At 41.6% G+C, this 18089-nt stretch overlaps 1 protein-coding gene across 1 annotated transcript; it reads right to left on the reverse strand.

The window, feature by feature from the left end:
- Positions 1 to 262: 262 nt before the first annotated feature.
- Positions 263 to 13961, reverse strand: LOC146671839 (myosin heavy chain, fast skeletal muscle-like). Its single transcript, XM_085404223.1, has 39 exons — positions 13743 to 13961; positions 13502 to 13645; positions 13260 to 13416; positions 12894 to 12921; positions 12703 to 12814; positions 12517 to 12609; positions 12366 to 12429; positions 11866 to 11964; positions 11672 to 11775; positions 11440 to 11578; positions 11236 to 11354; positions 10987 to 11136; positions 10732 to 10902; positions 10338 to 10644; positions 10128 to 10204; positions 6758 to 6845; positions 6558 to 6675; positions 6316 to 6439; positions 6101 to 6237; positions 5744 to 5999; positions 5315 to 5557; positions 5004 to 5180; positions 4748 to 4893; positions 4562 to 4652; positions 4069 to 4458; positions 3837 to 3963; positions 3592 to 3710; positions 3169 to 3365; positions 2891 to 3074; positions 2632 to 2797; positions 2374 to 2498; positions 1972 to 2280; positions 1678 to 1881; positions 1470 to 1595; positions 1213 to 1383; positions 974 to 1078; positions 788 to 883; positions 542 to 673; positions 263 to 336 (listed from the first exon to the last, which is right to left on the reverse strand). Exons 1-39 carry the CDS (start codon positions 13944 to 13946, stop codon positions 319 to 321), a joined length of 5817 nt encoding a protein of 1938 aa, XP_085260349.1. The 5' UTR covers positions 13947 to 13961; the 3' UTR covers positions 263 to 318.
- Positions 13962 to 18089: the final 4128 nt, after the last annotated feature.

The following is an 18089-nucleotide window of genomic DNA, read 5'->3' on the forward strand; positions in this document are numbered from 1 at the left end:
ATTGTTGTTTAATGGAAAATTTGCTTGTGAAGCACAATTTTTTTTAGGATTGCAAAAAATTTACTTTTAAATTATCATAGTTTTTGTGAAATGTGGTTTTCTTTTAAAGGTAAAGGAAAAGTGCTGTTTTCAAGAAATTACTGTGTTAAACATTGTATGTTTGATAGTGAATATTTTAGAACATACAATAAATAAAACTCTTTACATTTCATGAAATCATAATGAAAGTGTTTATTGAATTAATACATCATAAGCAGACAATTTAACAGTTAGTTCATATTTTATGAACACTGCCAAAAAGTTCCAAAAGAATGTGTCTTATTCAGCACTTTCACCCTGAAAAAAATAATGAAAGGTAAAATTATTCAACGCATATTAACAGTAAGCAATTTATTGCGTGTTGTTTTTGTACAAGTATCTACACTCTCTACTCTCTTCAAATCAAAGCAAATTAATAATACAAAGCAAACAACATTCAACATTATATCAAACACTCATCTGATCAACATTAAATGTTGTGTAAACGAATTAGATGAATTACCTTTCCAGCATCACGGCTCTTGGCTCTCAGTTTGTTGACCTGAGATTCAGCAATGTCAGCACGCTCCTGAGCTTCCTCCATCTCATGTTGGACCTTTCTCAGTCTGGACATGTGGGTGTTGGCCTGTTCCTCCTGTTCAGTGCAATAATATGTTTTATTTAAAAACATATCTGATCATATATGAGAGATATCTCAGTTATGAAGCTGTGAATTCCATATGTAAAAATCACAAAACATTTCACTCACAGCCTCCTCAGCCTGTCTCTTGTAAGCCTTGACTTTGAGCTGTAGCTTGTCCACCAGATCCTGAAGTCTGACCAAATTCTTCTTGTCCTCCTCAGTCTGCATAAACAACAAACTGTTACTGACGGCTGAAGAAGAAAGAATTTAGGAACTTAAATGTAATAGATGTTTAGGTAAATGTGTAATCACCTGGTAGGTGAGCTCCTTCACTCTCCTCTCATATTTGCGGACTCCTTTAACAGCATCAGCTCCACGTCTCTGCTCAGCTTCAACTTCAGTTTCTAGTTCACGGACCTTTAATGCCATGATAAGTAATCAGCTTTTAATAAATATTAAGAGTAGAAAGAAAATGGGTGGAGATCATGTGATGGCATCAAAGTGTTTATTTAATACTTGAATAATAACTCAAGAATATATGCAGTACATACCCTGGACTCCAGTTTCTGGAGCTGCTTCTTGCCACCCTTCATGGCGAGGTTCTCTGCCTCATCCAGACGGTGCTGCAGGTCCTTGACTGTGACCTCCAGGTTCTTCTTCATCCTCTCCAGGTGAGCACTGGTGTCCTGCTCCTTCTTCAGCTCCTCAGCCATCATGGCAGCCTGAAAGTATGGGTGGTATTGGCATTATTGATCAAGCATGAACAAACATTTTGAAAAGATAAGATGCTTGTAAAGTACTAACTTACATCAGTGATAGCCTTTTTGGCCTTCTCCTCAGCATTTCTTGCTTCCTGAACTGCATCATCCACCTCACCCTGAACCTGGACAAGGTCAGCCTCCAGCTTCTTCTTGGTGTTCAAAAGACTGGTGTTCTGAATGAAAAAGAAACCGTTTTAATGCTGTGATTCTCACTCTCTGATGTCTCAAAGTTCTTGTAAAGTAATGAATACCAACCTGAGAGTGAAGCAGTCCAACACGCTCGCTAGCATCAACCAACTCCTGCTCAGCTACTTTGCGTCCTCTCTCTGTCTGCTCCAGAGCGGCTCTCAGCTCCTCAATCTCAGCCACCATCAGACCATTTCTGCGCTCCACCATGGCGACCTGCTCCTTCATGTCTTCCTGTCCTCTGACTGCGTCATCCAGGTGCAGCTGAGCATCCTGATGACAAATAAAACAAATGATATTATCATTGTTTGCTTGGAGGTTAATTAAAAAAAACACAAACACACACACAATCTACCAACTCACCTTGAGCTGTCCTTGGACATTCCTCAGTTGTTTCTGTGCCTCAGCAGCCTGTCTGTTGGCATGGCTCAGCTGAATCTCCATCTCATTCAGGTCTCCCTCCATCTTCTTCTTGACTCTCAGGGCATCATTCCTGCTCCTGACCTCAGCATCAAGAGTGCTCTGCATGGAGTCAATCACCCTCTGGCTGTTCCTCTTGATCTGCTCCATCTCCTCGTCCTTCTCTGACAGCTTCCTGTCAATCTCACCTTTTACCTGGTTTAGCTCAAGCTGAACACGAAGGATCTTGGCCTCCTCGTGCTCCAGAGTTCCCTTTAAATAAAGGTTTATTTCAAAATAAACTGGAGAAGGGATAGTTTTATAAATGTAATTACAAACAAAGTACACTTTTATAAAATACATTACCTCAGCTTCCTCCAGAGCTGTCTGAATTTCAGACTTCTCAGTCTCAACAGTCTTCTTGGCCTTTTCCAGCTCATGGATGCTCTTTCCAGTCTCACCAATCTGCTCAGTCAGATCTGAGATCTCCTCTACAGAGCAAACACAGCCAAGAGTTTTAGTACTTGGAGCTGATATATGCAAATGTTTTGGCCACAACATAACATATAAATGAATATAAACATTAGAATCATATCCATATGATCTATAGCAAGATAAGCGTACGCTGCAGGTTCTTGTTCTCTCTTTTCATGGTCTCAAGATGATCCAGAGCCTCTTCATATGAGTTCTTCATCTTGAACAACTCAGTGCTGAGAGAACGAGCCTCCTTTTGGGCTCCTTCCAGCTCTGCCTGGCTCTCCTCATACTTCTGCTTCCATTCTGCCAGGACCTAGATTAATTAAAAATGTATTAATTAAATAATTAGTTGTTGTAATGGGTGTAATTTCTCCTTTGATGATAGAGGTTATGTTTAAAACTTTACTTTATCAAAGTTCCTCTGCTTCTTGTCAAGGTTGGCAGCCAGAGCATTAGCTCTCTCCACATCAATCATGAGGTCCTCCACCTCACCCTGCAGCCTCTGCTTGGTCTTCTCCAGTGAGGCACACTTGGAGTTCACAGCCTCAATGGATTCCTCAGCCTCCTGCAGGCGCTGGGCAAGCTTTTTCCTGTTGTTAAAATATATTTTTTTTTAAATTAAGGCTGAATTGTTTGGTTTTAAATCTGAAAACTAATTTAAACAATGAAAGTATGGTGACTTACTTGGACTCCTCCAGCTCCTCAGTTCGCTGGATGGCATCAGTCTCATATTTGGATCGCCACTGAGCCACCTCACTGTTGGCCTTGGACATTCCTCGCTGCAGCTCAGCCTTGGCCTCCTGCTCCTCCTCAAACTGCTCTCTCAGCAGATCACAGTCATGACGTGCTGACTGAACTGCATGAGCCAGGGCATTCTTGGCCTGTTGAAGTGACAGTTGATTTCAGATTTCGGGATTTTTTTTTTGTTGAAATCAATTTTAAAGTCTAATGCTGAGAGGATAACAAATTTAAGAGGTAAAACCTTAGAAAGATATTAGAGGATTATCTGTCTCAGAGTTACTGAGTGTCTCTGTAACTGATTAAAACTTGTCTCTGTTTTTATTAGTAAGTGCTGAAATTTAACAGAAGAGAGAAAACATTTCAGACCTTCACTTCCTCCTCAACGTGTCTCTTCAGTTCCTCAATCTGCTGAGTGAAGGCCTGCTTGCCCCTTGTGAGCTGAGAAACAAGAGCTTCTTTCTCCTCAAGCTGGCGACTGAACTCACCTGTAGTTAACACACATGTATTAAGCCCAGTTTGTTCCATTTCACCCACTGATTGGTTGTAGTTTTAGGTACCTGTAAATGACAAATTTCCAGAGACAGACTGTGTTTTTGTTATACATCACTTACCATTCTCTGTTTGAAGTCTCGCCTTCTGGGCATTAATGTCATTCAGCTGACGAACATTCTCATCATTTTTGGCTTTGAGTTCACTTAGTTGATCCTCAAGAGTCCTGCACATTTTCTCCAAGTTGCCCTGTCACCAAGTAATGCCATATCCATGTTAACAGTTAATGAGCTGCTTTGGCGGTCCTGAAATGTAAAAAAGAAAAAATCTGTTCTCTATAAATACTGTCCGCACCTTTGCTTTAGCAACAGCCTCCATGTTGCTGGAGAGGTCATCAATCTCCATCTTGTACTCGCTCTTCTCTTTCTCCAGCTTCTGTTTGACACGCTGGAGGTTGTCGATCTGCTCTCCGAGCTCTGCTACAGTGTCAGCCTGCTTCTTACGGAGAGCTGCTGCAGTAGCTTCATGCTGCAGAGTTGATTCCTCAAGATCACGACGCAGTTTCTGGAACTCAGCCTCTCGCTTCTTGTTCATCTCAATCTGAGCAGCTGTTGCTCCACCAGCTTCCTCGAGCCTCTCGCTGATCTCTTCAAGCTCCCTGGAGAGGTCGGCTCTCTGCTTCTCTACCTTAGCCCGAGCTGCCCTCTCAGCCTCAATCTCCTCTTCCAGCTCCTCAATACGAGCCTAGTTTGAAATTATTTGGATTTATCGATTAGAACCTAAACTAAACTAGGTTTTTGAATTATAATGAACAATATTCTTTATGAAGACTGGTCGTTAGTGTTACCTGAAGTTCTTTGATCTTCTTCTGAAGTTGAGCACCAAGGGATTGTTCATCTTCAATTTTGCTGAGAAGTTGGCTGATTTCAAAGTCCTTCCTTGGTGTGGAAGAAGTATGGTTTTACGATCATAGTCCATATGATTATTGCAATGCAGTGTGTGTAAAGAAAATTATTTACAAAAAAAGCCCTACTTCTTGATTTTCTCATCAGACTGCTGCTTGTCATTCTCCAGATCCATTATGGATTCCTGGGCCAGTTTCAGATCTCCCTCCAGCTTCCTCTTGGCTCTCTCAAGGTCCATGCGGAGCTTCTTCTCTTGCTCCAGTGAACCCTCAAGCTATAAAGTCATGTCAGTTGATTCAAGTGGTTGGTATGACAATGATTCAGCACTAAAATTCTTTCCATAAAAAACAAAAAACAACAACGTAATTTTTATAGTTTTCTTACATCATCAACTTGCTGTTCCAGCTTTGTTTTGGACTTGGTCAGAGTGTTGACTTTGTCCTCCTCTGCCTGGAGATCATCCAGTGTTTGCTGATGGGCCTCTTGTAAGGCTTTCTTCTCCTTAGTCAACTTGGCAATTGACTCATCTTGAGATGCCATCTCCTCTGTCAGGTTTTTCACCTGAAACAATGTGAATACATTAAGTTTAATTTTGTTCGAGATTTTGCTGATTATTTGATCGTTTAACATGTATATTCAAAGAACAACATTACATGTTTTAATTGAACTAAGTATACAATCAAAATGAACTGAACCTTGTTTTCTGTGGCATGTTTCTCCTTCTCCACTTTGGCCAAGGTGAGCTCCAAGTCATCAATGTCCTTCTTCAGCTCAGAGCATTCATCCTCCAGCTTCCTCTTCTTAGCAGTCAGCTCAGCATTGATTTCCTCTTCATCCTCCAGTCTCTCACTTGTCTCTTTGAGTTTTGCTTCAAGCTGGATTTTGCTCTTAATGAGCCCCTCACACCTTTCTTCAGCATCGGAGAGATTGTCAACTTCCTATAATACATGTTGAACACACAAGTTAGATTATTTGTGACAAAAGTGTAGTTAAAATCATAATTTTAACTACACTTTTGTTTTAGCAAATAAATAATCAGAGGGAGAGACAAACATGTGGTCTTTTTATATCTACCTTATATACATGAACTATAGGTGCAATGTATACTTTTCTCTACTACTTACTGCAGCCACTTGAAGTTGCAGGTCATTCTTCTCCTGCAGCAGGCTGACCATCTTCTCTTCCAGTTCCTTCTTCTTAGCCAGAGCAGCAGCCAGGTCTGTCTTCATCTTATCATAGTTCTCCTTCATGTTCTGCAACTCCTTCTCAGTCTCAGCACTCTTCAGAAGAGGCTTGATCTTGAAATATACTTTCAGCCATGGCCAGTTCTTGACATTCATGAAAGAACGGATGTTGTACTGGATGGTGTAGATAGATTCTCTAAAAACCAAACATGAGAGTGTTACTTTGTGTCGTCGGATCTTAATATGAGGAAGGAAATACAAAAGAGAATACAATAGAGTTTACTATGATAATGTTACCTCCTCTCCATCATCTTCACAAACTCTTTCCTCATGACGTATCCTCTGCAGAGAGCCTGAGTCATGGTCACCAGCTCAGCCAGTTTCTCATCTCTCAACTCCTCAAGAGTGCCCAGCAGACCAGCTTTGAAGAACACCTATTTAATCATTGAAAACATAAGTACAAGTACAAAGGGACAGTTTTTGTTAATGTCTATTAATATAATGAAGTGTACCTTTGTGTGCCCAAACATGTATTGTGTGTGATCCACATCAATGGAGCCAAGCAGCTTCTCTGAAGCTTTCTTGTTGTCAATGAACTGTCCCTCAGGGATGACACTGGCATTCAACACTTTGTATCTTCAAGAGAGATACAATTACAGTTGTTACTTAGATTTTTCTTCCATCATATTCAAGTTTGTCCTTTACAACAACCATGAAACCATTTTTCCTTTCCAATATTGTAATGTGCTGTCACCTCTGCTTGAAGTCACCATAGAGGATTCTGCTGGGGAAACCCTTTCTGCAGATTCTGATGCCCTCCAGTACACCGTTACACCTCAGCTGGTGGATGACCAGGAAGTTCTCCATAAGGCCTGAGAGTCAGAAATGCATAATGTTTCAAATCTTTTCTATATTCTTACTGTCATTTTTACAGTTAATATTACTGTAGGGTACCTGGGGTCTTTGTCTCATTGGGAATCAGGCAACGGACAAAGTGAGGATGAGTGCTTCTTAAGTTGGTCATCAGCTTGGCCAGATTCTCCTGTAGATCAGCATCATTAGATAATAGGTTGATACTATTTAAAAATGAGCATTTAATTTACACACATATCTATATCTATCTATATATCTCTATATATATCTATATCTATATATATATATATATATATATATATATATATATATATATATATATATATATATATATATATATATATCAACATTCGAAAGAAGGGACTGCTCTCACAGCTAGAGATTGACGAGGTACAACACAAATGCTACGGCAAGGAGGAGTCAGGACGCCAGGTCAAGGGGGAGATATCATCACCCCCACCCGAGATTGGGTACATAGCCCCAAGTGCGATAGGAGAAGGATCATTGAGTGCGAGAGGAACTGACCTGAAAAATAGGATCATGGCCAAGCTTGAAACCTGGATCCCCCATAGCCGGTTACCAAGATTACGTGAAGTACCCTCAGAAGGTCTGCTAGATGATGGTAATGCAGCACTACGGACAATACCTACAACCACGATTACCGACACTAACAAGCTGATCTACAATACGGCAGCAGTGATCAGTGAGATGCTTGGCTACAAGTTGAACAGCCACAAGGGGCAGTACCCTCCATGGAGGAGGAGGCTAGAGGGCAAGATCAAAGTAGCACGGAGGGAGGTTAGCCAACTAACGGAGTTGCAGAAATACAGCAAGCTGTCCATACCTGAGGCCTTGGAAACTGCCAAGCAAAGACTCACAGCCTTGGCCACCCGGTTGAGGAGGTACACCAGAGAGATAGAAGGCAGGAGAATAAACCAGCTGTTCTCCACAGAACCAGCAAAGGTGTACTCTCAGTGGCAAGGGAACAATAATAATAAGAGAACAGCACCACCAAGGCTGGAGACGGAGCAATACTGGAAGAGCATATGGGAGAAGGATGCAATCCATAACGGCAATGCTCAGTGGCTAGTGGATCTGAGGGCAGACCACAGCGACCTCCCTGAACAGGGTCCAGTAACCATCACAGTGGCAGATATCCAAGAAAGGGTCTCCAGTATGAAGAGTTGGACAGCACCAGGGCCCGACATGGTTCATGCCTACTGGCTAAAGAAGCTGACTGCACTCCACGAGTGTCTGGCAGCACAAATGAACCAGCTGCTAGTTAACGAGAGACACCCGGAATCAAATCATATCGCATCATATCGGCTAAGATGAACAGGCACATGGGTCAATACATGAGCGGGACACAGAAAGGAATTGGCAAGAATACCAGAGGTGCAAAACACCAGCTACTGGTAGACAGAACAGTCAGCCGAGACTGCAAGACCAGACTGACCAACCTGTGCACTGTCTGGATTGATTACAAGAAGGCCTATGACTCAATGCCCCACAGCTGGATACTGGAATGCCTAGAATTGTACAAGATCAATGGGACCCTAAGAGCCTTCATCAGGAACTCAATGGGGATGTGGCGTACAACACTGGAGGCCAACTCCAAGCCCATAGCACAAGTCACCATCAAGTGCGGGATCTCCCAAGGAGATGCTCTGTCCCCACTGCTGTTCTGCATAGGCCTGAACCCCCTCAGTGAGATCATTAACAAGACTGGCTACGGATACCGATTACGGAACGGAGCAGTTGTCAGCCACCTCCTGTACATGGATGACATCAAGCTGTATGCCAAGAGTGAACGAGACATCGATTCACTGATCCACACTACCAGGCTATACAGCAATGACATTGGAATGTCGTTCGGACTGGAGAAGTGTAGTCGGATGGTAACAAAGAGAGGGAAGGTAGTCAGAACTGAGGGGATTGAACTACCAGAAGGCAACATTGCAGACATAGAGGACAGTTACAAGTACCTGGGGATCCCGCAGGGGAATGGGAACAATGAAGAGGCCGCTAGAAAAGCTGCAACCACCAAGTACCTGCAGAGGGTCAGGCAAGTCCTGAGGAGTCAGCTGAATGGTAAGAACAAGATCCGGGTCATCAACAAGTACGCCCTGCCCGTGATCAGGTACCCTGCTGGGGTAATAGGCTGGCCAAAGGAGGAGATAGAAGCCACTGACATAAAGACAAGAAAGCTCCTTACCATGCATGGAGGGTTTCACCCCAAGTCCAGCACCCTGAGGCTGTACGCTTGGACATTCCTCAGTTGTTTCTGTGCCTCAGCGGGAGCAGAAGGAAGGGGGCCGGGGACTGGTGAGTGTCAGCACCACAGTCCAGGATGAGACAACGAACATCCAAGAATACATTGGGAAGATGGCCCCAACTGACCGATTGCTCAGTGAATACCTCAGGCAGCAGAAACCCAAGAAAGAGGAGGGAGACGAGGAACCATCATGGAAGGATAGGCCCCTGCACGGTATGTACCACCGGCAGATAGAGGAGGTGGCTGATATCCAGAAATCCTACCAGTGGCTGGACAAAGCTGGACTGAAAGACAGCACAGAGGCACTAATCATGGCAGCACAAGAACAAGCTCTGAGTACAAGATCCATAGAGGCTGGGGTCTATCACACCAGGCAAGACCCCAGGTGCAGGCTGTGTAAAGATGCCCCAGAGATAATCTAGCACATAACAGCAGGGTGCAAGATGCTAGCAGACAAGGCATACATGGAACGCCATAACCAAGTGGCCGGCATAGTGTACAGGAACATCTGTGCCGAGTATAACCTGGAAGTCCCGAGGTCAAAATGGGAGATGCCCCCAAGGGTGGTGGAGAATGACCGAGCTAAGATCCTGTGGGACTTCCAGATACAGACGGACAAAATGGTGGTGGCTAATCAACCGGACATAGTGGTGGTAGACAAACAGAAGAAGACGGCCGTAGTGATCGATGTAGCGGTTCCCAATGACAGCAATATCAGGAAGAAAGAACACGAGAAGCTGGAGAAATACCAAGGGCTCAGAGAAGAGCTCGAGAGGATGTGGAGGGTGAAGGTAATGGTGGTCCCCGTGGTAATCGGAGCACTAGGTGCGGTGACTCCCAAGCTAGGCGAGTGGCTCCAGCAGATCCCGGGAATAACATCAGAGATCTCTGTCCAGAAGAGCGCAGTCCTGGGAACAGCTAAGATACTGCGCAGGACCCTCAAGCTCCCAGGCCTCTGGTAGAGGACCCGAGCTTGAAGGATAAACTGCCCGCAGGGGCGTGCTGGGTGTTTTTATATATATATATATATATATATTATATATATATATATATAAAAAAAAAACACAGACAAAAAAACCCATATATATATATATATATATATATATATATATATATATATATATATATATATATATATATATATATATATATATATATATATAAATCTATACATACTCTGAAAAGAGCAGACACGGTCTGGAAGGAACCACCCTTCTTCTTGCCACCCTTCTTGCCACCACCACCAGCAGCCTCTGTTTTCATAAACAGTAAATTTCATTACTGGAATTGAAAAAATATTTTTCACTGTATAATTTTAGCCTGCAGTATGCACATTGTAGCTATCTGTACTGGACATGGGAGTTTGTGAGCACTTTTTTTTCTTACCTTCAGCTCCAGCATGGGCTGCGTACAGGAAGCCCAGCAGTTTGTTTGAAGACTTCTGGTAGAGCTGCACAACTGAGTCATTCAGTGGGTCCTTGTTCTTGTCCAGCCAGCCAGTGATATTGTAGTCCACTGTACCAGCATAGTGAACCAGGGAGAAGTGTGCCTCAGCCTTGCCCTTTCCAGGCTTTGGTTTCTCAAATGCTTTGGTCTTGCCAAGATGCTGATCGTGCAGCTTGTTCTTGAACGTTGTGTCAGAGGCCTTGGGGAACATGCACTCCTCTTCAAGGATGGAGAAGATGCCCATTGGCTGAGAAAATGGCACAAATCATATTAAAATTTCAAGGGAGGTAACATATGCAACCACATGTACATTTCTTCCTGAGCAGCTGTTTACCTTCTCAATAAGCTCAATGCAAGCAGCCAAGTCCATACCAAAGTCAATGAACTCCCATATAATGCCTTCTTTCTTGTACTCCTCTTGCTCCAGGACAAACATGTGATGGTTGAAAAACTGTTGCAGTTTCTCATTGGTGAAGTTGATGCAGAGTTGCTCCAAGCTGTTGAACTGTAATAATACAACCATGTCTAACTTCATGGCAATAAAGTCTTTAAAGTTTAAGAAATGTGTTGAAATGTTTCAAGTGCTCACATCAAAGATCTCAAACCCAGCGATATCCAGCACTCCAATGAAGAACTGTCTGGGCTGCTTTGTGTCCAGCATCTCATTGATACGGATAACCATCCACAAGAACATTTTCTCATAGATAGATTTGCACAGAGCCGAGACAGCATTGTTGACCTGGCAAACAAGAATTTATAATTATACAAAACCATATGAATACAGCTATAATGTTTATAATTATAATATGATTATACAAGTCTCCCTTTTATGAATTACCTGTGGGACGGTCTGACCTTTGGTCACCATCTCATTGCCAACCTTGACTCTTGGGTAGCACAAAGCTTTCAGCATATCAGCCGAGTTCAGGCCCAATAGGTACGCAATCTTGTCAGCCACTGTTGGATTAAAACAAATCATTATAATACCTAATAAATACAAATACTTCAAACATTTCTCCATTATAGAAATTTTTCACAATACCCTCGGTGCCATCAGGTTCAGCCTGCTCTTCACGCTGCTTCTGCTTGAATTTCATGTTGCCATGATGCATCACAGCACCAGTCAGCTTGTAGATGCTTAACTTCTCTTCACCAGTAAAGCCCAAGATGTCAATAGCAGTCTGTAAGAAAAAAATGAAATCAGCTATCAATAAATAAAACAAAAGAAGATATTTATGGTTAAGTATAAGATTCTGTGTCAAATGTGATTTTACATCTGTTGCAATGAACTCCTCCACATCATCGATGCTCTTGACAGTGATTTCACCCTGACTGATCATTGGATAGTCATAAGGGTTAGTTGTGATCAGAAGAGCCTCTGAAAGGAGAAATGAAGTTAACTTGTTTTTTGCTTAGAATGTGATTTTAATGGTTTTAAAATTTAAATTTAGGTGTCCTGTCAGCATACCCAGAAGCTCAGGCTTGTGGCCTGTCATCAGCTGATAGAAGATATGGTAGCTCCTCTCAGCAGACAACTGGAAGGTGACACGGGACTTCTCCAGCAGATCTAAGGACAACAGATTAATTTTGACACTGTAGACATGAGACATCACAGTCAAAACTGCAAAATGGATCATACATGCATTTATTTCCTTGGCTGTCATTGGGCGTGTTTGAAACTTTTTTCAGTTCTGTTGCTTTACTTATAACGTGCTTCACAGTATACCTTATTATACTTTAAATGTTCCGTGAAGTTGCAATATGTTCCTACTTATACTTACACACGATAACTGCTGGGTTACAGTATATAACTTATATATATAGCGTAACCACACTGTTCATGCATCCGTGTGTTCCACCACAACAGACAATATTACTTCTTCTGAAATTAAGTGACTCATCTCTTTATGTGCTGTAAAATAATTTCTATCACAGATAATGGTAATTTACACTGTGGTTCAAACTTACATGTTTCAATATCAGCTGAGGCCAGCTTGCCAGATGTGCCAAAGTGAATCCTGATGAATTTACCCTACAGGGGTAGATCTTTATTAATATTGCCTTTCATGAGAGCAAGTAGTAAAAAGCTCATTTACATTAACTCATTTTAATCACTTACAAATCGAGAGGAGTTGTCATTCCTCACAGTCTTGGCATTACCGTAGGCCTCCAACAGAGGGTTGGCAGCAACAATCTGATCCTCAAGAGAGCCCTGCAAGAATATATTGTTTTTATGTGAGCTGATCTTCCAAAATTGATTTTCTTTTTCTGTCACAAAGACTTTGACGCAGAATAAAGAATCTACCTGCATTTTGCCAGGTGTTGGCTCAGCCTTCTTAGCTCCAAGAGCTGCAATTGTTGCAAAGTACTGGATGACACGTTTGGTGTTGACAGTCTTTCCCGCACCGGATTCTCCACTGGGGTTTAGGGGACACATTGTTAAAATGCCTTTATATCGTTTTTATATATTTTGCATACAGTTTTTATTATACTCACGTAATCAGGACAGACTGGTTCTCACGATCTAAAAGAAAAACATATAAGCATGTCTTGAATAATCTTAGTATTCATTTATTTCCTATCACTTATAAGTAGCTATGTGGTAAGAAGCAATTTTTTTCACGCAATGATTAATGGTCATCTCTTTAAGTAGAAGTCCTAAATGCATTTTGTTTTATTTCATTATATATTTTTTGTTTATCTGAACACATACGTGTGTGTGTGTATATCTACATATATATTCGTATCTGTAAATGAAAATATATGTAGTGTGTATATATTGTTTTTTGTTTTATATGTCTGAAACAAATAAAGATACAACAACAACAACATTTAAAGGCTTTAATAGGAAATTGAGCTTACCAGTGAGCATGGCCTGATAGGCATTGTCAGAGATGGAGAAGATGTGGGGTGGAGCCTCAATCCTCTTCTTTCCTCTGTATCCTGCTACACATGTAGCATCATATACAGGAAGCCACTTGTAGGGATTGACGACAACGCAGAACAACCCAGAGTAGGTCTGTATCATAGACAATAAATATCATTTAAACATTTACAGATCAGCATGATACTTTCCTCTCACACACAGCAATGTGAAAACTTACGTAGATCATCCATGATGCATAACGCTCTTTGAGGTTAAACAACACAGATGGCTCATTAAGGTGGGTCATCATGGCCATGTCCTCCATCTTATCAAACTTTGGAGGGTTTCTAGGGTAGATTTCATCCTCCTTTACAGTGACCGTCTGAATAGATTTTAATGATCCATCAGACAACTTCATCTTTCACAGTTCGGCATTATATATTTAACAAACAGATAAAGTACATAGATTATTCATCTACCTTTCCTCCGTCTGTCTCAACAGTGGCTTTACCACCCTCCTTCTTGGTAAGTTTCCCCTTGACATACATCTCATCAGTATCAGTCACAAAGAAGGCCGTCTTGGCATCAAATGGAGCAGTCTGGGCCTCAATCCTCTCCTTTTCTGGCTTGCGGAGGTAAATGGCCGCTGGGCCATACTGCGCCATCTCCGCGTCTGTGCTCATGGTGGCACTTTACTAGAGACTGAAAATATGATGGATTGACACATAATTCAAATACTGTACTTATTATACAAACCATAATTAACATCCATTCTTTTTGATTCGTGGAGTTTACCTCAGCTGATGCAAACAGAAATTCCTTAATATCCTGTGTATGTCAAGGTGCTATAAAATAAGTAAAGGTATATCAATGGACACTTTACTCTTTAGTTTAAGAATCAATTCAAAAAGCAAAATTTTCAATGCCATTAAAAAATATAATAACCCAACACTTAAAAGTGTAAAATATAAACTTAATGAGAGCATATAATACACAGTAGATAAAACATGGTAGCTGAATCCTTTACTGTACTCACCCGTCTTAGATGCCCGTCAGCTAGAGCAAATGTCCAGAGCTGCTGCTTTTATAAACAACGACTCTGCTTCCTCAGCAATTACACTCTCCTTAGTTTGGTCATGAATGTCTGACACCTTGCTTCTTGATACTGATATGGTCAAAAATAAATGAATTACTTTGATTAATTTTCCACATATGAAATCCTTCTTTTCTTATAAAACATATTTTTTAAATTAAAAAAAATAAAATGTAAAATTCTCATGTTAATATAGCTGGATTCCTTAATGAAAAAAAATATTGTCAATGTATTTTGGTTCATATATTCCTTCAAATGATTATGCCCCTAAAAATGGAAAATGTACGAAATTTTAACAGAATAGTTAGTGGTAAATCACAACAGTGCTCTGCATGGTTTGTGGGTTATTCATTCCAGTAAATCTTGAAGATAAATTGATATTAACTTGACACAGTATTTAATAAGCTTGTCTGTGCGCCCAAGTATCTTTGATATTTTGATATCCAGTTTTAAACTTGCAGTGCCACTGGTGTATAGTTACATGACATAAAAATCCAAGACATCTGGTATAAAATTCAGAGTCAGACTTTCTGTTATTGCCAGAAAGGTGTTATATATAGCCACTGGGAACATAATATTAGGTACTTTAATACTATAAAATAGCTTGGTATGATTACATTTAATATCTAGTTGGATACAAATGAACATACAGTGTTTAGGTTCCAATTTTGATGAACTAAGTGATAAATTGTTGCTGGATGGGAACATCTGGGATCACAGCCAGGATTAGCTTTCATTTCCAAAGCTTGCAGAGACTTGTCTTAATGTTTGCTATCTTTCTAGCAGGACACGAGATACTATCATGGTCAAAAATAAATCCAGCAAAGGGTGGAAGGAGTGATTTGTGGTCGGCTCAAAAGATAGATATGTTCATTTTTCAACATCATAGGGATTAGGATTAAAGACAAGAAATTAATCATTTGAGCTTATCTATTTGATTTTCAAGTTTTTTTTCATGAAGAGTAGTCAGGTGTCAAAAGCAATATGTTGTGTGTTTTCACTCTAATTCCAAGGGCCAGGTGGAATTACAACTGCAGAGCAGACACAGCATTACAACCAAAAATGGAAACATTTTACTCTGCTTTTTTTTAGCCCTAGTATTACAGAAGAACACATTACACAGATTGCAGTCTAATGTTGTAGTGCTTTGCGAGGTGTAGAGTATTAAGTGTTTAATGTCATAATACTCTGAGGAACCCCCTCTCTGTGCGCCCCTAAATTTATGGATGCTCTTCAATGCATCCATCAAAATATGAATGTATGTAAATGTTACAGAATTCATTCTGTTGTTGTGATTTGGCACTATATAAATAACATTGAATTGAATTTAATTGAATTCAAAGACAATGGCAGTTGGAATAAACGCATTGAGGCAATTGTAACGCTAAGTTATTTAAGGACTAGTTTATGTCAATGGATGAATTTACTGACTGACGCGCAGAAGAAATAGTTCTTTATGGAGCCCAGATGGTGTGAATGATGAGACCAAAAACTGCAATGTCTTGTACCAAAAATATATTGAATAAATAGGGGAAAGGGGAAATGGAACAAAATAATTAACACAACACACAACGTAAATGTCCACAATTAAATAATAAATCAGTGCTGTGATTTTTCTGTGCAAGAGTCCTTTTGCTAAGAGTCCTTTTTTTGGTCCTTTTCTTTTTAAAGTTCACTTTTAAGGTATTCCTCCTTAGGGTCCAGCTTCATACAAGGGGGAAATATGTCCGTAATCCAAAGACGGCTAAGTGGGGGAAAAGAAAGAATGGTCCTACCGGCTCGCCACTTCAATATGAAGAAGATCAATTCAAAGAGGGAAAAAAAACCTGACCGCTGAGTTTAAAGTTTAAAGATGAATTGAGGGGAGAAAACGCTTTGTTTTCCAACACCGTTCTAAATGCCATAAGCTCACAGCCACAGCAGGAGTCGAACCCGGAAGTATCCCTCCACAGCCGGTTTTCAGAGTTGCCGCGACGTGGGAGGAGCCAATCAGAAGAGGGACCTCAAATCAGCTGACGTGGGTCATGTGACAGGGAGTAGTTGATATGGGTTACAGGTTCCCCCCTCAATCTCATGTACGTCCCTGTACATGGTGGTTGGGTCCGGATGACAGGTTGTTCAGTGGCAGTAAGCAGATGGTCCTCTTCATCCTCCAGTGCATGAGTAAAGGCAGTGGTTAAGCCATGGACTAGTGCCTGAATACTCTTCAAGATGGGCTGACCAAGCGTAGAGTATTGTAACCGGTCCGGAGGTTTCCTGGTCCGAGTTGATGTTCTCAGAGGTTCTAGTTCAGAGCTGAAGGTGTCAGAGTTAGATGGTAGATCAGCAGCAGAGGACATACTGGACTCAGTCCGCAATTCAACATTGGTAGGTTCAGCAGAGGACAGACTGTCCTCTGATTCCACAGTATCAGGAGCTTCCTCCTTGACAGGGGTTTCTGAGTCAGGGGTTTCGCTCTCTGCTGGCTCAAGAGGAGGCAAAGGGAGCGTAGCAGGTTCACAGACTGGTGTATCAGATGGTAAAGGTTCAGTGGCTGGAACGGCGGATGACGGTTCTGGCAGATTGTGGACAGTGGTGAATTGCAGAGGCTCTGATACAGGATCATACCATTGATGCGGTATCATTTCATCCTCATCGTCTGACTGAGGTTGTGCACAGTCCTCATCAGAAGGGTTGAATGACTGCTTCCTGGTTGGTTTTACAGTTGTTCGGTTGGTTCGAGTGGAATGCGGCAAAAATCCACATGGTAATAGGAGATCTCTGTGTAGAGTACGAATCGGTTTGGATTTGTTCTCCGGTCGGACAGTGTACACTGGAAGATTTTCTGCTCTTTTTACCACCACATAGAAGTCTGGTTCCCATTTGTCTGCGATTTTGTGTTTGCCTCGGAGTTTCACATTACGTACCAGCACCCTGTCACCAACGTCCAGTTCAGAGGGGGTGATATGTTGGTCGAAACGGCTCTTGTTTCTTTCCATGAGCTTCTCCGCATTGCCAATGGCAATTTTGTAGCTCTTTTCTAGATTTGACTTCAGGTTCTGGACATATTGCGAATGAGTCAGTTGATTGTCGTCCACAGGCAGTCCAAAGACCAGGTCAATCGGGAGGCGAGGTTGTCGACCAAACATGAGCTCATAGGGTGAGTAGCCAGTAACATCACTCCGGGTGCAGTTGTATGCGTGGACCAAGGGCTTAACAAAATCTTTCCAGTGAGTTTTCTCTTCTGTGGTGAGTGTTCCGAGCATATTCAGGAGTGTTCTGTTAAAGCGCTCGACTGGATTTCCTCGTGGATGGTATGGTGTAGTTCTTATTTTGTGAATTCCAGCCATTTTGCAGAGTTCTTTTATTGTGCGTGACTCAAAGTCTGGTCCTTGATCACTATGGAGCTTTTCTGGGATACCATAATGAACCAGAAAACTGTCCCAGAGACATTTGGCGACAGTCTTTGCTTTTTGGTTTGGAGTGGGGACAGCGACAGCGTACTTGGTAAAGTGATCTGTTATTACCAGGATGTCTTTGGTTCTGCTCCTGTCGGGTTCCAGTGATAAAAAGTCCATGCAAACCAGTTCCAGAGGTCGATAACTTCGAATGTTCACCAGGGGTGCCGCTCTTTCAGGTAAGGCTTTTCGTTTGGTGCATCTCTCACATGTCTTCACTTTATTCCACACATCATTGGCCATTTTTGGCCAGTAGAATCTTCGACGTACGAGGTCAAGAGTACGTTCAATGCCCA

Source organism: Rhamphochromis longiceps, linkage group LG4, assembly GCF_057381845.1.
Source record: "Rhamphochromis longiceps isolate RC_006_pf linkage group LG4, R_longiceps_female_GT1.1, whole genome shotgun sequence".
NCBI lineage: Eukaryota > Metazoa > Chordata > Actinopteri > Cichliformes > Cichlidae > Rhamphochromis > Rhamphochromis longiceps.

Excerpts from the sequence above, each read along its gene's own strand:
- LOC146671839 (XM_085404223.1), bottom strand. The coding sequence starts at position 13,946 with ATGAGCACAGACGCGGAGATGGCGCAGTATGGCCCAGCGGCCATTTAC. Across the intron at positions 12,430-12,516 it reads ATGACAACTCCTCTCGATTT|GGTAAATTCATCAGGATTCA; the intron begins GTAAGTGATTAA and ends CTACCCCTGTAG. Across the intron at positions 6,676-6,757 it reads CAATGAGACAAAGACCCCAG|GCCTTATGGAGAACTTCCTG; the intron begins GTACCCTACAGT and ends TCTGACTCTCAG.